Source organism: Carettochelys insculpta, chromosome 22 (assembly GCF_033958435.1).
Source record: "Carettochelys insculpta isolate YL-2023 chromosome 22, ASM3395843v1, whole genome shotgun sequence".
NCBI lineage: Eukaryota > Metazoa > Chordata > Testudines > Carettochelyidae > Carettochelys > Carettochelys insculpta.
This window is the reverse complement of record NC_134158.1, coordinates 9,498,888-9,516,321: the sequence shown is the minus strand read 5'-3', so window position 1 is coordinate 9,516,321 and position 17,434 is coordinate 9,498,888. Positions and strand designations below refer to the sequence as shown.

At 58.5% G+C, this 17,434-nt stretch overlaps 1 protein-coding gene across 1 annotated transcript; it reads right to left on the bottom strand.

The window, feature by feature from the left end:
- Positions 1–2,412: 2,412 nt before the first annotated feature.
- LOC142024777 (uncharacterized) lies at positions 2,413–17,041 on the bottom strand. Its single transcript, XM_075016998.1, is given in 5 exon segments — positions 2,413–8,569; positions 8,572–10,050; positions 11,337–11,450; positions 14,502–14,620; positions 16,928–17,041. Coding segments are annotated over 4 exon segments (1,986 nt in total). The 5' UTR covers positions 14,590–14,620; positions 16,928–17,041; the 3' UTR covers positions 2,413–8,264.
- Between the last annotated feature and the right edge of the window lie 393 nt (positions 17,042–17,434).

The window sequence follows — 17,434 nt, the reverse complement described above, 5'->3', positions numbered from 1 at the left end:
CCCTGTGCCATCATCTCATTGGAGAAGGCTTAAATTAAGGGGTATTCCCATCAGGGTGGGTGGGGCAGAGGCATGCAGCCAGGGAACGCGGGAGGACCCTGACGAGCTCAGAGGCAAGGAGAGAAAGACGTGCATGCAGTAGGGGGCGCTGTCCTTTGGTAGTCAGGGCTGCCTGCAATGCCCCAGTGCGCCTCTAGGGGGCGCTGTTCCCTGGCAGCCAGTGCGGGCCCCAGTGCTGCACCAGGGGCCGCTGCGCTGCAGGGAGCAGTGAGGGGGGGCTCAGCAGGGGGCGCTGTCCCCTGGCGGTCAGAGCTGCCTGCAATGTCCCAGTGCGGTGCTAGGGGGCGCTGTCCCCTGGCGGTCAGAGCTGCCTGCAATGCCTCAGCGCGGCACTAGGGGGCGCTGTCCACCGGCAGTCAAGGCTGCCTGTAATGCCCCAGTGCGCTTCTAGGGGGCGCTGTTCCCTGGCAGCCAGTGCGGGCCCCAGCGCTGCACCAGGAGGCGCTGCGCTGCAGGGACCAGTGAGGGCGGGGCTCAGCAGGGGGCGCTGTCCCCTGGCAGTCAGGGCTGCCTGCAATGTCCCAACCCAGCACTTGGGGGCGCTGTTCCCTGGCAGCCTGAGCTGGCCCCAGTGCTGCACCAGGGGGCGCTGCGCTGCAGCGAGGGGGCTCAGCAGGGGGCGCTGTCCCCTGGCGCTCAGTGCTGGCCCCAGTGCAACCGAGGACACCGTGGTGCAGAAAGCACGTGGGGGCTCGTTAGGAGGCGCTCCCCCATCAGGGTACCCCAGTGTCCAAGCACAGCGCCGGGGGGGGCGCTGTACTGCAGGGAGCCCTGCAATAAATACCACCAGGACAGAATAAATACCACCAGGCTGCCGAGTCCAATCAGGAGGTGCCCCGGGCGTTTATTTAGGCACAGCAAGGAGAAGGCCCGCGAGGTGGGGGTCCGCCCAATGCGCCTGCATTCCTTGCTAGTTTGGGTGAACCTGCACTGTCTTCCTGTGCTGGTCATACCACACCACGTAAAGTTCGGTGGCCTTCCCACAGCTGAACTCCAGCCAGCTCCCATCCGCCTGGATGATGAGCCTGACGTTCTCCCAAAAATTGCAGTTCCATGAGTGCTGGGAATCGTTCACCAGCTTCAACGCGTGGCTAAAACAGGCCGCCAGCCCTTCCGTCATCAGCCCCCGCCGCTCCACGTCCTTCTTCTTCTGCAGCAAGTGTAGGAACGACAACCTCGAGGAGTAAATCTCAGAGAAATCCATGCCGAGGCCGGAGGTTCGTCCGTGGCGGGTGTGGAAATTCTCAGCCTGCCCCGTCACGAGCCTCAGTGCACTGAAACAAACCCATCAATCCTAGAATCACAGAAGCCCAGGGCTGGAAGGGACCTCAGGAGGTCATCTAGTCCAGCCCCCTGCCCAAAGCAGGATCAACCCCAACTAAATCATCCCAGCCAGGGCTTGGTCAAGCCGGGACTTACAAACCTCTGGGGATGGAGATCCCACCACCTCTCTAGGCAACACATTCCAGTGCTTCACCACCCTCCTGGGGAAAGAGTTTTTTCCTAATATCCAACCTAGGCCTCCCCCACCACAACGTGAGACCATTGCTCCTTGTTCTGCCGTCCGTCACCACTGAGAACAGCCTCTCTCCAGCCTCTTTTGAGCCCCCTTTTAGGAAGCTGAAGGCTGCTATCAAATCTCCCCTCAGTCTTCTCTGCTGCAAACTAAATAAGCCCAAACCCCTCGGCTTCTCCTCATAGGCCATGTGCTCCAGCCCCTGAATCATTTTCATTGCCCTCCGCTGGACTCTCTCCAATGCATCCACGTCCTTTCTATCCTGGGGGGACCCAGAACTGGACGCAGTACTCCAGATGTGGCCTCACTAGGGCTGAGTAGAGGGGGATAACCACTTCTGTAGATCTGCTGGAAATGCTCCTCCTAATGCACCCCAATATGCCGTTAGCCTTCTTGGCTACAAGGACACACTGGTGGCGCGTATCCAGCCTCTCAGGATCAGGGGTAATGAGGGGGGCTGTCAATGGGGCTGGAAGCAGGCGGGGGGTGTCTTGCCTCAGGGGACCCCCCTCTTGGATGTGTCTTCCAACCCATATCATCTAAGAAGAGGGAAAGGGGGATACACCCGGTGACAGAGGCAGAGGGGTCACAATCCAGAGCAGGGCAGAGGGGGATCCCTCGGATCAGGGGGAGAAGGAAGAAAGGGGGGGAAGACAGTTGAGAGGCAGGATGGGCAGAGGGCTTACGAACCCCTGGACTTAACCCTTCAGCCACAGCTCCTGGGTCCCTGCTGCACTGCCTTAGCGGCAAGAAAAACGAAACCAGCTTTCGTCTGGGCTTTGCTTTCGATTCCCTCTCTCTGACACGCTCCCAGGGGAAAGGAAGGTGGGGTAAAGCCACCGGGAGCCTTACAACAGTGTTTCTCAACCTTCCCCGCCGCATCAATTCCCCCTTTTCAAAATTACATGTACCCCCTTTTTAAAACACAAAATTAGACACACCCCAATACCTCCAGTTTTCAGACCCGCTCCTTTATTTTTCTACTCTTGCAGCACATTTGTTTAAACAACTTCGTCGTAGCCGGGCCGGCGATGAAATTTCAGGGTATAAAAAGGACAACAATAATAAAGGGCTGTAAAACTTGCAGCAAAATATTCACCTTTCTCCCAATTTCAGTTGTGTTCAGCACCCCTGGCCCCACCCACCTTCTCTCGAGCACCCCACAGGTTGACAAGGACTAATTTGGCTGGGTCAATAGGCCCCCCATAGGCCACTCACCCCTTCTCTAACACCAGGACGGGGAACAGTTTTTGGGTCAGGGGCTGCTGACCCATAGACAATTCAGTCGGGGGCCACGTTCCCTGATGCCCCACGGACACCACCCCCAGAACCTGGGGGTGCAGTACCTTTTGTGGGCCCCTCTAGGTTCTAGGGCTGGTGCGCAAGAAGAATGGGGGTTCAGAGTGGCAGGCGCTGCCAGGAAGTGGGTTTGGGGTGTGGGGTTTGGGTGGGAGGGTGCAGGGGGCTGGGGACAGTAGGAAACACATGCCCATAACAAGGGGAATAAAATCCCCCCCATTCCCAAGGTGTCAGCCCTGTTTTCCAACCACGGCCAATGCCAGAGGCAATGAACGGAACAGGTGATCATCAGATGATCCATCCTGTTGCCCACTCCCAGCGTCTGACAAATAGAGGCCAGGGACTGCATCCCTGCCCATCCTGGCTCAGAGCCATGGATGGACAAATCCTCATCCAGCTCGTCATAGACTCATAGACTCCTGGGGCTGGAAGGGAGCTCAGGAGGTCCTCAAGTCCAACCCCCTGCCCAAAGCAGGACCAACCCCAACTAGGTCATCCCAGCCAGGGCTTGGTCAAGCCGGGACTTAAAAACCTCCAGGGATGGAGATTCCACCACCTCTCCAGGCAACACATTCCAGCGCTTCACCACCCTCCTGGGGAAAGAGTTTTCCTAATATCCAACCTACTCCTCCCCCTCTGCAACTTCAGCCCATTGCTCCTTGTTCTGCCATCCGCCACCACTGAGAACAGCCTCTCTAGAGCCCCCTTCGGGAAGTTGAAGGCTGCTGTTAAATCACCCCTCAGTCTTCTCTTCTGCAAACTAAACAAGCCCAAATCCCTCAGCCTCTTCTCATAGGTCTTGTGCTCCAGCCCCTTGGTCATTTTTGTTGCCCTCCGCTGAACCTGCTCCAGCACATCCACCTCCTTTTCATACTGGGGGGGCCCAAAACTGGACATGATATCCCAGATGTGGCCTCACCAGTGCCGAGCAGAGGGGAACAACCACTTCTCTAGATCTGCTCGAAATGTTCCTCCTCGTGCACCAAACCCGTTACAGGCTTGGCCTTCACACCATCCTCTGGCAGGGAGTTCCACAGGTTGTGTGTTGAAAAACTTCCTTCTGTTCTGTTTTAAACCCGCTGCCTATTAAGCTGGCCCTGACAAGGCCATAATTACAGAAGCTTTAGAAAAAGGCAATGTCTCCAATACAGAAATGTCATTGTAATGAAGACTCGATAGCAAGGTGGTTCATCTTCCCCAGCATTCTTTTTCGGAGCAGAGAGATAGTCACATAGGTTGAACCTCTCTCATCCAGCAGCCTCCTGACCTGACCGGTGCTGGCCAAATTTGCCAGACCTGGTAGGTCAATATTGCCTAGCATATTACCAACGTGCCCACGGCTGACTGGGCTCTTAGAAGACAATTAGAGGCAAATTACAGCTAAAGAACAGCCCAGAACACTGAGAGCCAGGACTGATGGCAGGAAACAAAGTTTATGGAACTACAGGAAACTTGGCCTCACCCATAAGTCGTCATCTGGATAACTAACATCACGCCAGACTATGGAGGTTGCTGGATGACAGAGTGCCGGATTAGAGAGGTTCCACCTGTCTATACTCATTTAGTTTCTCCTATTAGGATCTAGCAGTAATCTAATGCCCTGGCTTGATTTGTACCACAGGGGCGATGTCTACACTGCCACGATCTTTCCAAAGACGTTCTTCCGGAAGATCTTGTCTGAAAAAAAAAAAAACGCTTTCGAAAGAGCGCGTCCACACACGAGAAAGCAAATCAAAACCTCGCTCCTCTCTTCCAATACACAGTGGCCACACAACCCCTGCTCTTTCGAAAGAATGGGCCAGGGGTTGAAAAATCCAGCGCCGGGAGGACTGGTCCTGCGAATAAAGGGCCCCGGGGGAGTCTACGCACTTTTTTCCTGAAATAACCTTTTGGAAAAAGGTGAAAGAAGTCGCTGGGGTAGACCCAGCCCGGCTGTCAGGCAGTTATCAGCTGAAGGGTTTGATTGCCGAGCCAAACTTTTGCAAACGGAAAGGGGCTGCATCTTTGCTATTGGTTCTCCTGCTACATCCGGATCCGGATTCCAAGACTGTGACCCCCATTGCCGCATCCACTTTTACTGTGCCCCTAGGCTGTGTCCTTGCCCCGCCTCATCCCCTGAATCTTCACCCACTGATCACACAGGCAGAGAGGAGGGGGTCTCCAATCTGTACGGCAATTTTCCCAGCCGCGGTCCCCTAAATCTTTTGGGGGTCACCCCCACATCCTGGAAAGCTACAGCGTAAGATGAGCTTTTCTCACCAGCCAGTCTGTATTAGCAGGAAGATGGTTTTATGGAGGCATTTGTGGAATCAACTGCCTCGCTGTGTGCCATAGACACCGTAGCGCTGAGCATAGAACGGCGATTCCCCTTTCGCCGGTGCAAGAAGGAGCCAGTGGCTTTGGCACCAGAAGATCTGAAGGGGGACTTCTGCCATGTTTTTTGTGCAGAGCTCAAACTGCTGTGCCGAGGTGGGGGGCAACGCAGAGACTTATCTCAGATAAAACGACTCCCAGAGCTGGGAGCCAGGGTGGGGGGAGACTCAGGAGCCAGGTTTCCCATGCTCACCTCTCCCTGTGCTAATTACCAGGCTGTGCTTCCTACTGGAGACAGGCTGAGAACCCAGGAGTCCCAGCAGGGAAATCCTTCGGCACACACAGCTGCCACGTCTCAAAAGAAAGCAACCGAATCCCCACCGTCACCCCTCATCATGGGCCGAAGCCTCTCCACACACCTCCACCCATTGCTTTACTGCCTCCTAGACCTGCAGCACCTTGCTGCCTGGGGCTCACCCCTGCTCTTTACCGAACCCCAGTTTCGCAGAGTGCATGGAGGAAGCGCTGGCCAGGGGAAGGGGACAGACAGCGGAGCCAGGGTCCCAGGCCGTTGGGAGCTGAAGGCTCTCGGTTCTAAAGCTGGCGAACTTCTGGAGGCTGGGGGGCCTGTCCGGCCTGTTTTCTCCAGGACAGTCCTTTATTTAAGCTGTCTCGCCGGCGTCCCGACTTTTTGAAGAAAACAGGCCAATTGTCCCGCATTTTGCAGGGCTCCTGTTCCCCGGTATCCGGTGTCTTGGGGGGGGCAGCCTCTCGTGCCAGGAGCTCCTCCTCTGGGCGGCTGCCCTGTTCCCTGGAGCTCTGTGCCTCTGTGGGGCAGCTGCCCCATTCCCCAGCACCCCACCGCCAGCAAACTCCATGACAGGGCAGCTGCCTCGTTCCCTGGTGCCCTGCACTTAGGGGAGGCACCTCCTGTCCCAGGGAGCCCCTCTATGGGTCGGCTGCCTGGTTCTGCAGCCGTCCACGCCCCAGGGAGGTGGCTCTTGCTTCATTCCCTGCACCCCCCACCGCCAGGGGGCTGTGGAACACCCCCCACCGGGGGTTCTGGAGCCCCCATCCTCCACTCCCCTTCATCCCAGGTGCCTCCCCATTGGAGGCCACAGAGCCCCCAGCCCTGGTGTCCCCCCCTGGAGCAGCATCCCCCATCGCTGAGCAGCCCCGACATGGGACGGCCGCCCTGCCCCGACCCCCAGGCCGCCCCATTCTCTAATAGGCAGCAGTGAAAATACCCCTCGCAAGCAGAGGCCCAAGCTCCAATTTTTAGGGGGATGAGATTCGGCGGTGTTAACCCCTTCTCTGCCAGCAGTGGGGCCAGCCACAGCCACCCCTGGGTCTCCAATCCCAGCTGAGGCTTTCGCCGTCCTGGGCAGGTTTGTAGGGGGGTGAATGAGATGCAGAAATGGTGCCCTCCGCTTTCCTCCTCCTGAGACGACGTCCCGTCCCGTCCCACGCTCCGGCCGGATCCCCCGCTGCGAAGGAACCGCTCTCAGTCACCCGGGTGCCGAGAACAAACCAGGTAAGGCTCCCCGCTCTGGGTAACCCACTGGGTCACCCTTTGCACCGAGCCGCAGGGGACGAATTGAGACAAAACCAGAGGCAATGCTTCGGATCCAGAGGTGACTGCCACTCGAGCTTTTAGTTCTGAGCGGCCCTGGCTCAGTCCCAGCATTTCCACCTGCGCCTTCTCCCGCAGACCTTTTCCAGGCGGACTCGAACCCGGGACCGCTGAAGCTCAGGGCAGGAGCCTCTACAGTCTAAGCAAAAAGCCAGCTGGCTCCCAGCTAAGGCTGTCGGGGAGGTTCCTTATTTCCCTGTGTAAGAGGTCAAGGTGCCACTCCCTGCCTAGGACCCTGGGTCCCAACCGCATTCAAGGGGAGCCGAGGAAGGGTTCCATCCTCCCCTTTCAGCCTCCTTTTCTCAAACTTGACCGCCGACATAGGACATTGGCGTCTGCTCTGAAACGGTCCCTGACGCAGCAGTTCCAGGACGTGCTCAGCTGCAGGGGAGGGTTAAAAGGTGGCATTCGTTGGGGGGAAGCGGAACCGTGTAAATGGGACACCTGAGCTAAGGGGGAACCGTATAAATGTGACAGTTGAGCTAATGGTATAAATACCCCACTTTGGGGAACAGGATAATTGTGACACTTGGGTTAATGGAAGGCAATGTAATTGCGGCCCCCAACCCTGATTGCGCCTGGGAGTCTGTGAACGCTTGCACAAAACCAGCCCAAAGTGCACCCTTATCCTGCAGCGGGGAGTCCCACAGCTCCATTCTGCCTTCCGCTTCCAGGGTTCAACCTGAAGGTCTGGAGAAGAGCAACAGGAACGATGAAAGGTCTAGAGAACATGAGCGAGGAGGGAAGACTGGAAGAACTGGGCTTGTTTAGTTTGGAAGAGCGAAGACTGAGAGGGGACATGATAGAGGTTTACAAGTACCTCAAAGAGGGTCCCAAGGAGGAGGGAGAAAAATTGTTCTTCTTGGCCTCTGAGGATAGAACAAGAGGCAATGGGCTTAAACTGCAGCAAGGGAGGTTCAGGTTGGACATTAGGAAAAGGTTCCTAACTGTCAGGGTGGTCAAACAGTGGAATAAATTGCCTGGGGAGGTTGTGGAATCGCCATCGCTGGAGATATTTCAGAGCAGGTTAGACAGACACCTATCAGGGGTGGTCTAGACAGTGCTCAGTCCTGCCGTGGTGGCAAGGGGCTGGTCTCGATGACCTCTCGAGGTCCCTTCCAGTTCTAGTGTTCTATGATGCCATGACCGGGGATGAACAGGAGGGCAGCTCCAACGTCTGCTGGGGGACATGGGAAATAGACGGGGAGGAAGGGTGTGAGGGTGGACCTCTGGGGTGGAGAAAGTGGCAGTACCTCCCCCATCTACCTCTCTTGCCCCGTTTCCCCCCATTCAATTGGGGGAGAGGAGGAGACAGGTCTTCGTGGCATGGAGGTCACCGATCAGCTACAGCCGGGCACGCACGACGGAGCAGCTTTATCCTCCGTTAGCGCGTGGGTGGGCTTGCTCGGCCTTGGAGTCGCCGACGCCTCACATGGGTTGACCTCAAAGGATCTCTGCTCCCTGGTGACTCCCCCTTGAACCTTTGCCAGGTGGGCTCTGGGGGTGGCTCCCCTGTTGCCTTGTCAGGGTTCTCCGCATTCCCCTTTCCTCAGCCCCGGGAGAGGAGGTGGGTTCCTCTCCAGGGTGGTTTCTCTGGTGCCGGTAGAGCTGGGAGCTGCGCCCGAAGCACTTCCCACAGCCGGCGCACTGGAAGGGCTTTTCCCCGCTGTGGACGTGCCGGTGCCATTCCCAGTGGGAGCTCCAGGTGAAGCCTTTCCCACAGTCCTTGCACCGGAAGGGCTTCCCCCGGCGACGTGGAGCTGCTGGTGCCTGGCCAGCGCCGGGGCCTGGCTGAAGCTTTTCCCACAGTCCTCGCACCGGAAGGGTCTGGGCTGAGCCGCTGCGTGCCGGAGCTGCCGGTGCCTCTCCAGCTGGGAGCCACCAAGGAAGTTTTTCCCGCAGTCAGGGCACGGGTGCCGGGGGTTCTCCCCCGAGGGGCTGGCCTGGGCCGAGCTCTCCCCGCCAGCCGGTGGCTCCTTGGCGTGGCTCTTCCGGCCTCTCACCAGCGCCGCGGGCCCAGCCAAGCTCTTCCGGCTGGCGCCGCGCCGACGGGGGCTCTCCACCGCCAGCCGCCGGGCTGCCGGGCGGCATCTCTCCCGGTGCTTCTCCAGAGCCGAGCTGTCCCCAAAGCTCTTCCCACAAGCCGGGCAGCCGGAGGCCCTTCCGCCTGCGTGCACCCGCCTGTGCTTCACCAGGTGAGCTCTCTGGCTGAAGGCCTCCCCACACTCCCCGCAGGCGTGCGGCCGCTCGCCGGTGTGGACGCGCCGGTGCCGCTCCAGGTGGGAGCTCCAGGCGAAGGCCTTCCCACAGTCCTCGCACCGGAAGGGCTTCTCGCCCCGGTGGCTCCGGCGGTGCTGGGCCAGGCTGGCGCGGCGGGGGAAGGTCTCCCCGCACTCGGAGCAGCGGTGGGGCGGCTGGGGCGGGGCGTGGGCCCGCCGGTGCTTGAGGAAGTAGGCGTTGCTGTTGAAGGCCTTGCCGCAGGCCGGGCACCGCAGGGGTTTCCCGTCGGCATGGGCCCGCTGGTGCCGGTAGAGGTGGGAGCTGCGGCCGAAGCATTTCCCGCAGTCGGCGCACTGGAAGGGCCGTTCGCCAGTGTGCAGCCGCCGGTGCCGGGCGTAGTGTGAGCCCCAGTCAAAGCCCTTCCCGCAGTCGGCGCACCGGAAGGGCTTCACCCCGGTGTGCAGGCGCAGGTGGGTGGCCAGGTGGGAGCCGACCCGGAAACGCTCCCCGCACTCCGAGCAGCGGTAGCGCTTCCCGCCGGGGGCCTGGGGCCGGCGGCGCGGGCCGGGGCCCTGCCCCGCGTGGGAGCGCTGGTGGGCCAGGAGCGCCGACGCATCGATGAAGTTCTCCTCGCACGCCGGGCAGGGATAGGAGCCCGGCGCCGCGGGGGAGCTCTGCCGGGCCAGGAGGGCAGAGCTGTCTGTGAAGTTTGCTCCGTGTTCCCGATGGGGCTCCTCTCCTGCGGGACGCTGCGGGTTACCGTCCACGCTGAGCCCGGCTTCAGAGCTCTCCCCCACGCGGCTTCTCCCTGGGGCTGCCCCATCCCGGCTCTTCTTGAAGCCTCCGTTGCGTGGAGTTTCTCTGCCCCGTCTCGTCCCCGGTGGCTTTCCCAGCTGGCTGCCGGACCGGCCGGCTTTGCCACCTTTGTGGGTCGCCCTGCCCCGGCCGCTTCCCGAGAAGGCCGTCTCCGGTTCTGCCGGCTGCACAGCCTCGGTTTCGCTCGCCAGCCCTGAGTGAGAAGAGAACCCGGACGTTAGCCGTGCCACGTGCCTGATGGGAAGGGCGTGGGGGAAGCTGGAGGGGAAACGACGTAGGAAGACAGCTGAGATGGTCCAGGAAGGTCTCTTCTGGCCTCACACCGAGACATTGTCTCGGGGAGGTGGAGGGAATGGGGAGCTGACTCCTGCCCACTGAGCCCAGCTGCAGGGTTCATTGCTGTCGGCCAAGCAGCCTGCCGCACAATGGGCTCCTGGCCTCTCCCCACCTCCGTTGCAGGGACTCCCTGTCCCACTGCCCCCGTTCCAGGGGCTGTGTGTTGCCCTCTTCTCCCCATAACCTCGACTAGTCCAGGGGCCCTGTGTGCAGCCCCACTATCCCTGTGCCCCCAGTTCTGGGGGGCTGTGCGTGCCCCCCTAGGATCTCAATCAGGGCTACATGTGTGTGTCCCCCCCATCACCCTCCCCGCTTTTCAGGGGCCTCAGTTTCCCCCATACCGAGAACAAGCCCCGAAGCTTCGGCACGGAGCGAACGTGAGGTCCAAAACACGGTCGCAAATGAGGGATGTTAAGATCGAAGCCAGACGCGTGAGGCTCACTGGTTCCAGTTAACTGGTGGGGGGGCTGGAGCAGCCCCCCAGCCAGTGCCCCCACCTGCTGCTGGGGTGGGGCTCCAGGAGCAGCCTCCATGGCCGGCAGAGGTGGGGAAAGTACCCCAAAAGTTACTTGAGTGAAAGTACAGCTGCTTGGGGAGGGGAACGGACGGAAGTACAAGGCAGCGGTGCCCCTCTGGAAAGCTACTTGAGAAAATGTAAACACACGCATGTGCATGTACGCACACACGCTCACCACATCTAGCTTGTACTCAAGTACCCAGAAGTGAAAGCAGGCACACTTTTACTCAAGTAACTTTGGAGTGCTCTTGCCGCGCCTTTACTCAAGTAACTTTCACTGTATTCCTGCCACATTTTTACTCAAGCAACCTTTGGGGTACTTGGGCCGCACTATTACTCAAGTAACTTTTGTGGTATTCGGCCTGCACTTGTACTCAAGTAACTGTTGGGGTATGCTTCCTGCACCTTTACCCAAGTAACTTTTGTGGTATTCTTCCTGCACTTGTACTCAAGTAACTCGTGGGGTACTTTCCCCACCTCTGCTGCCCTTTTAATCAGTTTACCCAGGCAATGAATTAAACAGGATTTATATCCCTCTCGCAAGCACCACTGCTTTGACTGTGAAGCACTTTGCTCCTGATTTGGCTCCCAGGTGGTTTTGGAGCGGCTCGAGCCGGTTTCCTCACCTGGGCTGGCGCCTCTTGGGAGATCCCCTCCTCCGAAGGGCTGCAGATCCGGAACCCACGGCTCTTCCCCTGGCTCCAGACGGGAAATCATGTCCGCTTTCGGGATGGGATATTCTGTGCACGGGTAGAAAGGTAAAACAAGGGGGAGATTAGAACCTGCTAGGCCAGGAGCCTGGCAGGTTCCCCCACCTCCTGCCCCAGCAGTTCTGTTTGTCTCACTAGTTCTCAGATATCTCCAGTGGCCAAGATTTCACAACCCCGCAGGCAATTTATTCCAGCGTTGAACCACCCGGCCAGTTTGGAAGCTTTTCCTAATCATAGAGTAATAGAACACTAGGGCTGCGTCTACACGTGCACGCTACTTCGAAGTAGCGGCAGTAACTTCGAAATAGCGCCCGTCACGTCTACACGTGTTGGGCGCTATTTCGAAGTTGAAATCGACGTTAGGCAGCGAGACGTCGAAGTCGCTAACCCCATGAGCAGATGGGAATAGCGCCCTACATCGACGTTCAACATCGAAGTAGGGACGTGTAGACGATCCGCGTCCCGCAACATCGAAATAGCGGGGTCCTCCATGGCGGCCATCAGCTGGGGGGTTGAGAGATACTCTCTCTCCAGCCCTTGCGGGGCTCTGTGGTCACCGTGGGCAGCAGCCCTTAGCCCAGGGCTTCTGGCTGCTGCTGCTGCAGCTGGGGGTCCGTGCTGCATATACAGGGTCTGCAACTAGTTGTTGGCTCTGTGTATCTTGCACTGTTTAATGAAAGTGTGTCTGGGAGGGGCCCTTTAAGGGAGCGACTTGCTGTTGAGTCCGCCCCGTGACCCTGTCTGCAGCTGTGCCTGGCTCCCTTATTTCGATGTGTGCTACTTTGCCGTGTAGACGTTCCCTTGCTGTGCCTATTTCGATGTTGGGCTGAGCAACGTCGAAGTTGAACATCGACGTTGCCAGCCCTGGAGGACGTGTAGACGTTATTCATCGAAATAGCCTATTTCGATGTCGCAACATCGAAATAAGCTATTTCGAAGTTGGGTGCACGTGTAGACGTAGCCTAGGACTGGAAGGGACCTTGAGAGGCCATCGAGTCCAGCCCCCTGCCCCAAAGGCAGGACCAAGTACTGTCTAAACCATCCCTGGCAGACATCTATCTAACCTGGTCTTAAATATCTCCAGAGGTGGAGATTCCACAACCTCCCCAGGCAATTTATTCCAGTGTTTGACCACCCTGAATGTTAGGAACTTTTTCCTAATGTCCAACCTAAACCTCCCTTGCTGCAGTTTAAGCCCATTGCTTCTTGTTCTATCCTCAGAGGCCAAGAAGAACAAGTTTTCTCCTTCCTCCTTATGACTCCCTTTTAGATACCTGAAAACCGCTATCATGTCCCCCCTCAATCTTCTCTTTTCCAAACTAAACAAGCCCAATTCTTTCAACCTTTTTTCATAGGTCACATTCTCTAGACCTTTAATCATTCTTGTTGCCCTTTTCTGGACCCTCTCTAGTTTCTCCACATCTTTTTTGAACTGCGGTGCCCAGAACTGGGCACAATACTCCAGCTGAGGCCTAACCAGCGCAGAGTAGAGCGGGAGAATGACTTCTCGTGTCTTGTCCACAACACAGCTGTTAATGCTTCCCAGTTTAATGCATGTCCAATTTAAACCTCCCTTGCTGCAGTTTAAGCCCACTGCTCCTTGTTCTATCCTCAGAGGCCAAGAACAATTTTTCTCCCTCCTCCTTGTAACACCCTTTTAGGTACTTATAACCCACTATCACGGCCTCTCTCGGTCTTCCCTTTTCTAAACGAAACCAGCCCAGTTCTTTCAGTCGTCCCTCATCACTCACGTTCTCTAGACCCTTCATCATCCTTGTTGCTCTTCTCAGGACCTTCTCCAGTTTCTCCACATCATTCCGAAAATGTGGAGCCCAGAACCGGATACAAGACTCCAGCTGAGGCCTACCCAGCGTAGAGTAGAGCGGAAGAACGACTTCTCATGTCTTGCTCACAACACTCCTGTCCATGCCGCCCAGAAACACTTGGGCTATTTTTTTTGCAACAGCGTCAAACCATTGACTCGTAATTGGCTTGTGGTCGACTAGGACACCAAGACCCCTTTCTGCCTGATGGACGTATGGAGCCTCCTGCGTACGGCAGCCCTTCACTCCACTTTGTGGGCCCACATATGACACCACTGTCTTGGGTGAACTGAGCTGGAGAAAACGTGCTCCTCGGAAAACGGGGTTCCACCAAAACGGTTTTCCGATGGGGAAAATGTCCCTTTCAGGGAAAGGTTTTGATTTTTTCTGGACCATTTCAGGTCCCACGCGGTGGGGCTGGGTTGAGCTCTCTTACCCCGCAGGGACACAAAATACTGGTTATTCCTAATTCACGCATCAAAAAGATGGAGATATAAGAACTTACCTGTCTCACGGCGCTCGAAGGGACCTTGAGAGATCTTTGAGTCCACCCCCTGGCTTGGTGATAGGGCCCATCACCATCCCTCACCCCTAAATGGCCCCTTTGAAGATTGAACTCACAACCCCAATGTGCTAACCACTGAGCTGTCTCCTTCCACCCTTGCTGCACTCACCCAATATTAGCGTGTCCAAGCTGAGGCAGTACAAGGTCCCATTAAACCCATATACTGTCTCTGCTGGAGCAATGTACGCAGTGAGGCATGCGCTCCCCCCAAATACTGTGGGAGGGAGGGCAAGGGGCCAGCTAGGGGTCTGGAATCCCTGGGCATCTTGGGGGGGCTGACAGGGGACCTGGAAGCCATAGTAGGGGGTCGCTCCCGCTGCAGAGCACTCACTGACAGAGGTGGGGAAAGCAGAGAGATGCCCCCCCTGCACCCCGGCTGTATCACTCAGGGAAGGGGCCGAGGGAGGTTGTCCCGGCTCTACACCGAGCTGGTGGTTCCCCTGCCCCATGTCCTTCACCCGTCGCCTCTGTGTCTCTGACACTCGCCAGTACTGGTGCTTTGGGGGGACAAGACAAAATTCCCACCGATGTCCCAGGTGCCTGGCTTGCGTCAGGAGCGTAGGACTCCAGGCACCGAGGCAGAGCTGTGCTTTGCAGCCCAAACAGCCTAGAGCACCAGGAGGCGCGAAGGGTAACCAAGAGCAGCCCCTAGGCTGCTCTAACTCACGCAGCCCCCGGCAGCTGGTTCCTTACTGAGGGACATCAGGGTCTTGTAGCTCTCCTGCATGACATCTCTGTACAGGGCCCTCTGCCGAGAATCCAGGAAGACCCACTTCTCCATGGAGAACCCACCGCTGGCTCCTCTAACGTACCTGAAGGAACGAGAGACCCCGCTCAGCGCCAGCTCATTGCAGCTTCCCCCCAGAATCCCATACATCGCTGCAGGCCTCTTACGCTCCAGGCTGGACTTCCCTCTCCTTAACTGGGCTGGCGCCTTTGGGGACAACCCTCCCCGGTTCTGCAGAAGGGGGAATTTCTGCCCCCTCCAGCAGGTTTTACCTCTGCCTCACAATAAGTCTTAAGGCAGCAGGGTTCCCGACCTTTTCACGAGTGCAGCCCCCCCAGTCACCCCCAAACCATTCATGGACTCCCCAGTCACCCTCCCATACTGGTCACAGACCCTCCAGTCACCCCCAAACCATTCACAGACCCCCCAATCACCCCCAAACCATTCATGGACTCCCCAGTCACCCTCCCATACTGGTCACAGACCCTCCAGTCACCCCCAAACCATTCACAGACCTCCCCCAATCACACCCCAAAACTGTTTGTGGACCCCCCGTCATCCCCAAACCATTCACAGAGCCCCTATTGCCCCTCAGCCTCTCGCAGACCCGCCCAGTCACCCCCAAACCATTTGCAGCCCCCCAACAAAGCCAACTTCATGCTGTGGAAAAGGAAAGCCCCAGGCAGATTTTCAGGCAGCCGTTCAGAGCGTGACTGGAAGTGGTTTCCTTTGAAAAAAATCGCTGATATGCCCGGTGCAATTTATTTCAACCCTATTTTCCGAGATCCTCTTTATTTCTCTTTTCTGTTTGCTTGCACGGACCCCATGTGAAACCCTCATGGGGCCCCCGGGGGCCACAGACCCGCGCTTGGGAGCTTAGGGGAATCCCAGAAAACGTGTTCCCCCAAGCGCAGGAGGAAGGAGGCAGTGGAGCAAATCATCACCAAGCAGGGCAGCGAGGAAGCTGCAGCTGGTCTTGGGGTTCTTCTTTCTCTCTCCCACCACCTCTTTCCCTGCAGGCCAGGCTGGCAAAAGGCCTGGCTGATTTATCTCAGCACAGATCTGGCTTCTTCCAGCAGCGCTAACCCGGGGCAAACCCCAGCCAAGAGCAGGGCTGCTCCCCTGACACGGTCCTGCAGTGGGGTGTATCCCCCTGTTGTGCCAGGGCTGGATCTAGCTTTTACTCTCCCCTGGGTCCCAGGAAAGTCAGCTCTGCTCCCCCCGCAAGGGCTCTGCCAGCCCCAGGGCTGCTGTTGTCCTATATCCTGGGCCAGGGTCAGAGCTCCAGGGGGAGAAGCCGAAATTCCCGCTGCTGTCCTGGGGGGCTTTGCTTGAGCGCGGAGCAGCGTACCATGTAGGCCAAGTGCCAGGGGAGAGACGGGCGCTGCCCAGGTGATAAGTGGAGAACCCCCAGCCGGCAGCCCGTGCTCTCATGGGTGGTTCATGTCACACATGCCCCGGCGCATGTAATAAAATTTATTCCAACCCTGCATGGAAAATATTAGCGCAACCTCTGGCCCGGAGCGTCGGAGCCCAGAACGAAGGCACTGCTGTCCTCTGTAGCCTAGGGAGCCCCAAAAAGCAAGAGAGGGATCCAGGCCGGGCTGGGACTGGGGAACCTCCCTCCTCACTGATTGCGTCTGTTACCTGGGGCCCCCATGCACCCTTAGTTCCAGATGTCTCTTCCAGTCCCCCTGGGAGGTGGGGGATTCATGTGCACGGCAGCTCCCCTTGCACCCCAAATTCCACATACTTCTTCCACTCCCCCGGGAATTTGGGGGGATTCAGGGGCACAGCAGCCCCCCCATGTACCCCAGTTCCAGATGCCTCTTTCCATCGTCCCTGCAAATGAGGGGTTCAGTGGGTGCAGCAGCCCCCTGGTACCCCTAGTTCCAGGTACCTCTCCCAGTCCCCCTGGGAGACAGGGGGTTTGGGGAATACAGCAGCCCCCCCATCACCCCAACTTCCAGGAACCTCTCCTGGGAGATTGGGGGTTTGGGGCACGCAGAAGCCCCCCATCACCCCAACTTCCAGGTGCCTATCCCTGGATATTGGGGGTTCGGGGCATACAGCAGCCCCCCATCACCCCAACTTCCAGGGGCCTCTCCCGGGATATTGAGGGGATTCAGGGGGCACAGCAGCCCCCCCATCACCCCAACTTCCATGCGTCTCTCCCTGGATATTGGGGGCTCGGGGCGTGCAGCAAACCCCCATCACCCCAACTTCCAGGGGCCTCTCCCGGAAGATTGGGGGGTTCAGGGGGCGCAGCGGCCCCCCCATCACCCCAACTTCCAGGGGCCTCTCTTGGGGTGCTGGCCGCACCCGGGAAGCGGCGATGGGCTGGGGGCAGAGACCCAGGGTTTGCCCCCCCACGGCCCGGGGCGCCCCGCACCTGCAGGCTCCGGCCGGCGGCTGGGGTCCGGAGCTGGCTGCCGGGCGGGGTCGGGCGCTGCGCCGCGGAAGCGGGAGCCGCTTTAACCTGGGAAGTTCAGCCCCCTCCGGCTCCGAGCTGGCAGGAAACTCCCGGCCCCGGCCGCCAGCCCCCGAGGGCCCCCTAGTGGGGACAGCCCCGCAGACCCCCGGCGCGGGGAAGAAGGGGGCAGCCCCCCGCCCCAGCTGCACGGGGTTCCCCGGGGGACCCAGGCCTCTCAGCCCCTCCAAAGGTGCAGGAAACCAGGCACGCTGCAGCCCCCCTAGTTTTGGGGGGATCCCCCCCATGGCTCTATTAACAACCCTGCACTGGGGGGGGGCAGTGGGGAGCGGGGCAATTCAGGCAGCGATGAACTGGGCCATGTCCCCCTTTTTGCCTGCGAAAAACCCCTCCCAGCAGGAAACGAAGCGCCCTCAGGTCTGCGGCAAGCCCTGGATTTAACTAGGGCGACCGGATCTGCCTGTCCCA